Source organism: Falco rusticolus, chromosome 4, assembly GCF_015220075.1.
Source record: "Falco rusticolus isolate bFalRus1 chromosome 4, bFalRus1.pri, whole genome shotgun sequence".
NCBI classification, from domain to species: domain Eukaryota; kingdom Metazoa; phylum Chordata; class Aves; order Falconiformes; family Falconidae; genus Falco; species Falco rusticolus.
Window position 1 is genome coordinate 100839491 of NC_051190.1, and position 9822 is coordinate 100849312.

Genomic DNA, 9822 nt, shown 5'->3' on the forward strand with positions numbered 1-9822 from the left:
TAGGGCAAGGGGCTGAAAGGGTAGATTTAGATTGGACATTAGGAAGAAATTCTGTACTGTGAGGGTGATGAGACACTGGAGCAGGTTTTCCAGAGAAGCTGTGGATGCCCCATCCCTGGCAGTGTTCCAGGCCAGGCTGCATGGGGCTTTGAGCAACCTGGTCTGGTGGAAGGTGTCCCTGCCCATGGCAGGGGGATTGGAACTAGGTGATCTTCAAGGCCCTTTCCAACCCAAACCATTTTATGATATGATTCTGTTTTCACTTGATAATGTCCAAGAGGTAAACTGTGAGATGATCTCTTCAGGGAGGAATAGTATTCTTAGACTAAGATTAGCCTTGTGGTGAGGCTCTTGTCCCAGAGGTGCATCTGGTCATCATCAGAAGAAGCCTCTCTTCGTTAAAGAAGTGATTCAGAATAGGAGCTTAACTTCAGAAAGCCTGAACTAGCCCCTGAAGAGACCCGCTTCTCTGCTTTGGCTGTTTAGAGAGCATGGGGGCAATGTCTTTCCCAGGTTGAATCTTACGACAGTTCTTTTGTCTTATGTCAAGATTTATACACCTGTTTTTCAGCATAGACTTCTGATCTAACTACTGTTTAGCTGAAAGAAGAACTAGCTTCAGAAAAAGAGTGTTATGTAAAAGGAGAGCACATACTTACATGTAAGGAAGAGAAATAGCCCAGCTTTTTCAACAGTGCCTTGTGGTTCTGAAGGGTGGGATGCTTTTGACCCACGCAGTGCAGCCAGAGCAAGGAGAAAGATAGTGTTGGTATCATGTGAGACTAAACTGGTGGCAAAAAAATACTCTGCTTAGCCCTTTTGCTTGTCCCCTTTACATGTTTCTTCTATTGCTGCAAGTGGCCCTTCTTAACCATTCCCTGTATGTATTCAACAGGCATTGAATTGCCCCTCTTCTGGTGCAGCATAAAATCCTTTGGAATATTATGGTGTAATGCCATCATGTTTTCCCAAGACATGCAAGTGGTGAAACAAAACATTGGTTTAGAAGTCATCAAGCTTAGCCACAAGTTTCAAGGGAACATGTTTGAAGGGTTGTAATGAAAACTGTTAGGCAATCTGATAAAGTTGTCTATACTAATTCTTCCTCTAATAGTATTTTCTGTTTGAACAGGATTGAGCCTTGTTCAGCGTTTAAGACCAGATTTCAAGCGAAAATACTCATCAATGTTTGATGATAACACTGTGGCTGAATATATCTATCACTGCAATGTGCAGTCACCCAGGTGAGTACGAGTTTCCCGGTGCATGTTTTGAAGTCTGTCTTTCATTTACTGAGTGCCTGCTACTCCCTCCAATGGCCATGGCAACAGCATGCATGTTTTGGATTTTTTTTAAATTGTAATATTTATTTTAATAATTGAAGAAAAAAATAGCATTGCACTTTTTCTGAATTCCAGAAACTGATAGATGTAAAAGCTATCCTAATTCTGTATTTCCTCTAAACTGCCTGTGTGTTAATTCTGAGAGAGCTTGGACACTTAACAAAAACATTGTTGCAGTGGTTTAATTTGTAAATAATTTCTTAAAAATAAGGCATGTCATTCTTTTAAGTATTATCAGTACTGTAAAAACATAGGCTTTTTCTGCTGAAAATTACATGCAGACCTTGAAAACTTTTATTTCTTACTAGTAAAAAATCCTAGCCTCATGTACTATTGCAATCTGTGTTACCAAAAGGCACAGATATTCCGATTTAGAGAAAATGCAGATCCAGTGGAAATTTAATTGTTTTTACCCTTTTGAATGACTTGAAGTGGTGAAACAGCTTTCAAGAACATGACAATCCCTTACGGGTGGGCAAAAAGGCCGATGCTGCAACGGATTCCACAAATGGATCAAAACATTCCTATCACTGTGGTCTATGGAGCACGTTCATGTATAGATGGCAATTCTGGCAGCACTATCCAGTCCCTGAGACCAAATTCGTATGTGAAGACACTAGTAAGTTGACTTTTAAAGCAATTGTTTGTTTGTTTGTGTATTGTGTGGATTTGTTTAAGTCGTATCTTAACGGGTTTTTTATACCAACTGTGGAAATGCTGGCCCTTTGGTTTAAAGCCAGGAGTAATAACTTATGTTTTCTGTAACAGAGAGAGAAAAAGCAGGCAAAAGGGTATTGAATTCCCAGAGTAAGAAGGATACTCACTGTAGCACTAGAAGGTGAATTAGATCTTTGAGCAACGTCATTCTTGTGCTCTGCAAAATAATTTCCTCTACAGTATGCTATACAAGTAGGTTTTGTGGTCATTGGTAAGTATCTGGGGTTTTGTCTGTGTTTTAAACCACAGCAGTCCTAATTTCTGCATTTATGTATGATAGTGAGGAGGCGTTCATAAGCTGTTCTAATCTGTATAATGCTTTTATTTCTCTCATAAAGGAGTGGTTTGTAGCTGGTGCTTAAGGTTCTTCTAAGCGTCTTTCTTTAAGTCTTTAAAAAAATACATAGTGTTGCCTTCCTAGCTAATACATTCTTGTTTAAAGGTACAACATTATCATTTAAAATGTGTGTACTTGCAACTTGATGTGAAAGTACACACTGCATTTTTTGTGGATTTCTATAAAACCAAATGAATTTAAGTGTTCTTCATGCATTGTCACATCAGGCAGCTGTGGTAATTGAACATGCATATATGTTACAGTGCTATGGCTTGATAAAATGTTTGAATAGACCATCTGTCTTCTTACTGATCTGTCTAGACAGCAGTGTATGATACGTGGTGTTGATGGTGCACTACAAGAAGTCACTCAAAATTTTATAATCTTGATGTAGCTGACATCAGAGCTGGAACTCAGAGAAAAGGTGTTGTTATTGAACTGTTTACATGTTAAAGAGCACAAATGCATGTCATAAATGTTGACATCAAGACTGAAAGTGTCACTTAACTGAGTCAAGAGAGAAAGTTATAACAATGAGTCTCTGTTAAGAAGTACGCAACATATTGCCAGGATAGGCATATACTATTCGGGCAGATTCTTCCAGTCTGGTCAGTGGCTTTTAGAAATGACTGTGGAAAGCGGTTGTATTCCAGGTTAAAATTTTTAAAGACAAATACCGATTCTAAAATGTAAATTGGAGGTAAATGTAAATACCGATTCTAAAATGTAAATAAAAAAAAAAAAAGAAATTATAGGGACGTTAAAAAAACTATGAGATGCAAAGGTTTGGCATGAGGCTTAGGTTGAGATGTGGACTGATAGTGCCATCTTTGGTAAAATGCACAGAGGTTCTGGGGTTTTATTATGTGTGTTTATTTCTAATTTTTACTTTGAGTTTGTGGGAGTTTTTAACACAGTATCATAGCTATACTTTAGTGGGCTTCAATTAGACACTTAAGAGGGAGTGTTTTAGTGGAGGGAGGGGAAAAATAGATTTAAATACAAATTAATCTTGGAGTGATTATAGAATGGAAAGAAAATGGATTAAGTGTCTTTGCTGTACACTGTGGTGATGGCTGTCTTCGTATTAGTTCTGGCAGAAAATGATAAATTTTAGGAATAGGGTAACCACCCTGTGTGTGGTTACTTTTTGCCCTTATTTTTGTTACATATTTGCTGTGAAATAATCTGGGTTGCAATTGAGCAGTTCCCCCCAATATGTTGCATCATTTGCATTTTACTTGTCCCTGCTTAACATAAGAGTTATTAATTCAGAGGGTTGAAATGTGCTTCCACAAATCTAGAAAATCCCCAGCAATTTAAGCTTCTGAGTTCTTAATCATTTGCCCTAGTACCTTCTTTAGTCTCTTACGTATCATTTTTATAATAAGAGACAGAACTGAAGAGCCAACCAGCAGAACTATTTGAGCAGATAATGAAGGGGATGAAGATGAATCAGCAGTTTGACATGTAAAGCACATTCTCCTAAGTTTGTGTTGTGGTGACTTGTATGGTTGTCTTTTTCAACAAGGTGTGCAGCTGAATCAGCAGTAGTTTTACCCTCTTTTCCTGTGTAGCAAATTTCCTTCAACAGGTGAAACAAGCTTTTATTTTAATTTGTGTTTACAGTCCTTTTTAGGCTGTATGATACCACCTCCTGGCAGCAGTTGTGCTAACTGCATTAACACAGGCCGGGTGCAAGAGATCATCAGTTACTGTTTCGAAATTTTTCTTTTCAAGTAATAATGTTATTAAGTAGGTAATTTGTAAAAGTCAGGTTCTTCACATATCCCAGTGTTTATTTGGCTTTTTACGTTCTTGTGATTTTGACCTGTTTCTTTACCTTTATCCTCTAGGCTATCCTTGGTGCAGGTCATTATGTGTATGCTGATCAACCTGAAGACTTCAATCAGAAAGTGAAAGATATCTGTGATTCTGTGGACTGACTGTCTTCTGTTCCTCAGAAAGTCATACCGTAGATAGCATTCAATAGCAATACTCTCTAGGAAATCACTAAGGAACTCGGAGCTAATGGAACAGGCTCTGTTTGCACACTGTTTCTTCTAAGAAGCCATTTGCACACTTAAACCACTGAGTGCCTTTTGAGGGGCGGGGGGGTTAGGGAGATTTGAAGCAAACTTTGCTTTAGATTATTGGCCTCTCATATATGAAATGACATGTAACTTTTTAAACTGGAATTTTCTTCAAAATTTAGTTGAATTTTGCACATGTTGGTCTCTAGAAATGTTGAATTCTCCACTAGCACAGGGAACTGTATTGATACAGAGACAATGTATAAAATGCAATTTGGTTTCTTTACAAACATCCGTATTTTTTAGTTGATGTTTCATAGCAAGAATATGAAATCACTCATGTATTTTCTTTTTGAAATCCAGAGCTCCATACACAATACTTTAAGAGGGTGTTGGTTTTTTTTATTGGAGTGATAACAGCTTATGAAGCTGATTTTGGGAGAAGGGCAAGGCCAAAATAATGAGCAGTGTCTGCCACTGAAATACATGTGTTACTTTGTAAGGAATTGGGGCTTCATACTAGGAACTCTTTCTTCTGTTGGATTTTATTTCCATTTATCTCAAGGAGTCTTTTTTTCCATCTGTGCAGCTTTTATGGAAGGCTCACTGTATTAAGAGTCGATGATGTCCCCAGCACTCATGCTTACATATCAAAAATATTTTGATATGTAGATTTCAGTGACTTAAAATGCAGAAGATGGCTTGCTAGTTACTCCATCTATTTTTAACATTTTTCTGCAAGATTTGTTACTAGCCTAAATCTAACAATTGTAAGTTGACGAGATTTTGCTAACGGGTAGGTAATTCCTTTTCTCTTCAGACAGAAAACCTAGTCCGCTTTTTAGTAATTTCAGGGTGGAGGAGAGGCAGAGGGAAAATACCGATGTTCTCTAATTGGGAACTACAACAGCATAGTGTATTTCAGTTAACGTGCAGCCTCCTTATAGGAAGGATTATTACTGGAATGAACAATACCACTGTAACAAATTATAATTACATGTTTTGGTGATTGTTTATATAAGTATAAATGTTAATTGAGTATTTCATTACTGGAGATAATCCAGTCTCTGCATCTTTTTGAAATCGTAGGTTAGTTCTTCACATGCTTAGTAAATTATATTAAGCAAAATACTTTGTCACTTTAAAGCCAAATTATGTGGTGGTTTGTTTTTTAACAAGTTTACATGAAACTATTGATCTGCTTTTGAATCTTAAATTGACTACTGAAGAGTTCTTGATACTTTTATACATAGAGAATTTGAATTAACGATAGCACCGTTTTAAAGCTTGAGTGGAATTCAGTGCATTTTTTTCTCAAATTAAGGAATTGTTGCACATATTTATGATGTGGAAGGCAAAGATACCTAAAATATTCAGGAAGTACTCTGATTATTTTACCAGCTGAACATAATCTCCCTCTTTTTGAAGGAGATATTTATCTATATGGTGCTATGTAAACATCAAACAGTCTTTGTTGACTGCCTTGACTGGTAGCACTTAATATCTAACAAGCTAAAGTTTTTAATTAACATTTACTATTGAATTACTTTTTCAATTAGCAGATGCCAGATTTTTTTAAACAAAGTTTTCGGTTATTTGCTAAAATCTTGAATTCAAAATGGAAAATCAGAATATCAATTGTATTTTTGAATATAAGCTATAAATTATCAGTCATGCCACCGTTTAGGTGGATGCCTTCAGTATGTATTTTCTCACCCTTTTCAGTGTCTTAATTTGTATTTTTCAACTTAAACAGCTGTTCTGTTTGTAAAAATGTAGTGCAAAAATATACTGAGTCTCCTCCAAATAACAAATGTGAAACAAACTTGGTATTTGCAAATAGCACTTACTGAATGGAATTCTAGATTCCACATCAAAAGATGGAAGTAGGGATAAAAATTGCACACTGAATATGAATATTGTTTTAAATATCCCTTGCTTTTTCAGCTTATTGTACTAATAAGACTTACTGCTTAAGTTTTGCACGATAAAAAAAAAATCTTAAATGTTATGTTTGATTAATATTAAGACATGGTGTTGCTTTTGTAAAAATTATGTAATGAAGCCCTAGAAATCAAGCGTAATTAACAAGCTGAGCTAAACCATCCCCAAAACCATGGTAATGCTTACTTTCAAATGTCTCAGTGTTCTTAGGTTTTCTTGTTTGTAACTGAAACTGGTAACCATTTTTCAACAAGTAGCTGCAAGTTCAGAATGCTGGTTGTATATACAAAGAAAATGTTTGTTGGTTGTCTTCCAAGCAGTATTAGATACTGCTGTGAAGGTCAAGGTGGAGTATTGAATATCCTATTGTGTGCAACATAACCCAATAAAGTTACTCTACTAAACATCCGAAGAGGTGCTGAACAGAAAATGAATGGCACATACTAAAAAGACATGGGAGCTAGACCTTTTGTGAGCAATTACTGTCTAGGAGCAAGCTCGGTTTTTCCAATAGTTCTGTGTCAGTGCGATGACCAGTTGCTTAAATGTACTGCAGTGAGCACTGAATACTGAATGCTGTTTTTATTACAGTGCTATAAAATAAGACGAGAATCACAGGCATGAAGATACCCAAAGATCTATCCTGTTCTAGCAACAAAATGAAGACAGCTGTGTACCAGAGGCTAGGGCATAACAAAAAGAATCCAAAATATTAATAAAAATCAAAGATTAACTGTCTAAGTCTCCAGGACACGCTCTTCTTCCTGGGGTTGTTGTGATAAAATTTTATTAAAGTAACTTAGTAATATTTTGTTTGCATGGCTGAGTTCATCTTGTTACTTATTGAACCCTGCCAGATTAGATTTTAGTTCTGAAAAACTGATTTTCAGAGAAGTAATTTATTGATAAGATTCTATAATAAAACATTTTCAACAATCACAAGTCCCTCTTTGTATCTGATTGTGAAATGGAAATGGAGAATGTGAATTTGTGGGTGTTGCGCTTGGAAAAATGGATCCGAACAGGAGAAATGCCATCGTCTGGTTTCACTTGGATTAAACCAATGCTGGCATTTCTTTTTAAACCTTATCTTTCGAACGTTGCTACAACTGTTTGTGGGGAGCTGATGTGACAGTCTCTGTCTGAAGTGATTTCTGTGGTCTGTTGTGGTTCCTCGAATTCCCAGTCCTTCCAGATCAGTTATACAGCTTTCTGAAAGTAAGACAAGATTTAATGCAGTAAAAACATCTGGATTCAATGTATGGGCAGGCATATTCAGGAACGCCTGTTTTGCTAGCATTCATTAAAATGTGAGCTTCCAGAAGCATAGGGCTAATAGTCAACTGCTGTTTAAATGTGTAATTTCTTGGGGCTTCTTCACGTATCTGTCATGTTGTTGGGTTCTTTTACATCAGCCAGTTCACCATGAGCCCATCCTGCCATGTTTAAGCATAGCAGTGCACCCAGATTGCCAGAAGCCTTCATCTAGGGATTTATTTTGTAGGAAACAAGTGAAACTTGTCAAAGGATGAGTCAGTAAAGGTAACTGGAGAGGTGCACGTTTTAGTGAGACTAGTAAGTTCAGAACAGGACACAACTGCTTTCTGGTATCAGTGGCAGCAAGTGAAAATGGATGGAGACTTCAGGTGTTCAGGCAGGGGATGTGTGGACTAGTGCGTAGAGCAGAGGCACGTAGCTGGCATGACAGCATACACCACAAGGAACAGTTAAGAGCTAGAAAGGAACAAGGATGCTGAAAACGGCAAAATTCAGCTGAAGGGGGGGTGTGGGTGTGGGTGTGTGTGTGTGAACGCTTGTTTCAAGAACCAGTTCAGCTCTGGGTGAGGGTAAGGGAAATGGTGAGGGAAAGGTTCAGGATGCCTAGGGCAGAGGGAGTGAGGACTGGCAAACAAGGAGAGAGAAGAACCTGGCTGGCATGCTTGGGGTAGGTGTGGAGTTCTGGGCTAGAGGAGAAGGTAGCTTGCTGCCAAAGGAGTGCCTGCAAGGAGATGACACAGTCCCAGACGGCCAGCTTCTGTAATCCAGTTAAGAGCTAAACTGCAGTATCTCCTCATGTAATTAATTCCTCATTGCCCAGCTAAAACACTTGAGTCTCTGGCTTGATCACAGCTTTCTCGGGGTACTTCAACTAGACAGCAAGCTAGCATTTCCCTCTCCAAGCTCCTTTCTTTCAATTTTATTTGGGCTGGCTAGGGCTGCCACAGTCTTAGACTCGCAGAATGGTCAGGGTTGGAAGGCACCTCTGGAGATCATCTAGTCCAACCCCCTGCTGAAGCAGGTTCACCTACAGCAGGTTGCAGAGTCGTGTCCAGGCGAGTTTTGAACATCTCCAGAAAAGGAGACTACAAAGCCTCTCTGGGCAGCCTGTGCCAGGGCTGTGCCACCCTCAGGGCAAAGAAGTTTTCCCTCATATTCAGCTGGAACTTCCCGTGCTGCAGTTTGTGCCCGTTGCCCCTGGTCCTGTCGCTGGGCACCACTGGAAGGAGCCCGGCCCCGTCCTCCTGCCACCCACCCTTAAGGTGTTGGTACGCACGGGTGAGACCCCCCTCGGCCTTCTCCAGCTACACAGCCCCAGCTCTGCCAGCCTCTCCTCACCAGGGAGGTGCTCCAGGCCCCTCACCAGCTCCGCAGCCCCCGCTGGGCCCTCCCCAGCAGCTCCCCGTCTCCCGTGACTGGGGAGCCCAGCGCTGGGCCCAGCACTCCCGATGGGCCTCACCAGCCCGAGCAGAGGGGCAGGATCAGCTCCCTGCACCCGCTGGCCACGCTGCCCCTAACGCGCCCCAGGCTCCCATCCGCCTTCTCGGCTACAGGGCCACCGCTGGCCCGCGGGCAACCGGCTGTCCCCCAGCACCGCCCGGCCCTTCCCCGCAGAGCTGCCCCCCAGCAGCCCACCCCCAGCCTGTGCTGGTGTGTGGGGTTGTCCCTCCCCAGGGCAGGACCCTACACTGGCCTTTGTTGAACTCCATGAGGTTCCTCCCCGCCCAGCTCTCCAGCCTGCCCAGGTCTCACTGAATGGCAGCGCAGCCTCCTGCTGGGTCAGCCAGTTCTCCCAGTTTTGTATCATCAGCAAACTTGCTGAGAGTACGCTCTGTCCCTTCATCCAGGTCACTGGTGAATCAAGCTGAACAAGACTGGACCGAGTACTGACCCCTGGGGAACACCACTAGCTACAGGCCTCCAGCTGGACTCTGTGCCATTGGCCACAACCCTCTGAGCTCTGCTGTTCAGCCAGCTCTGTCTGCTTCACTGCCCACTCATCTAGCCCACACCCGCACGGCTTACGGGGGTAAGGAGGATGCCTGCAGCACCAGCTAGAGGGAAGTCAGACTGGGGAGCTTGGATCTACGCTATGTGGGGCACTGTAACGTTTTGGTATCGCTACTTTGATTAAAGCTTGTCCTTTTGAACGTAAGTGCTATTTCACAAG

At 40.7% G+C, this 9822-nt stretch overlaps 1 protein-coding gene across 1 annotated transcript in view; it reads left to right on the top strand.

Annotated features, from left to right (window-relative positions):
* ABHD5 (abhydrolase domain containing 5, lysophosphatidic acid acyltransferase) overlaps nt 1-7316 on the top strand; it is a 30347-nt gene extending 23031 nt beyond the window's left edge. Inside the window, exons 5-7 of the mRNA XM_037384854.1 lie at nt 1133-1244; nt 1776-1962; nt 4254-7316. Coding sequence (XP_037240751.1) covers nt 1133-1244; nt 1776-1962; nt 4254-4343 — 389 coding nt within the window. The 3' untranslated portion in view covers nt 4344-7316. The remainder of the gene's footprint in view (nt 1-1132; nt 1245-1775; nt 1963-4253) is intronic.
* Nucleotides 7317-9822: the final 2506 nt, after the last annotated feature.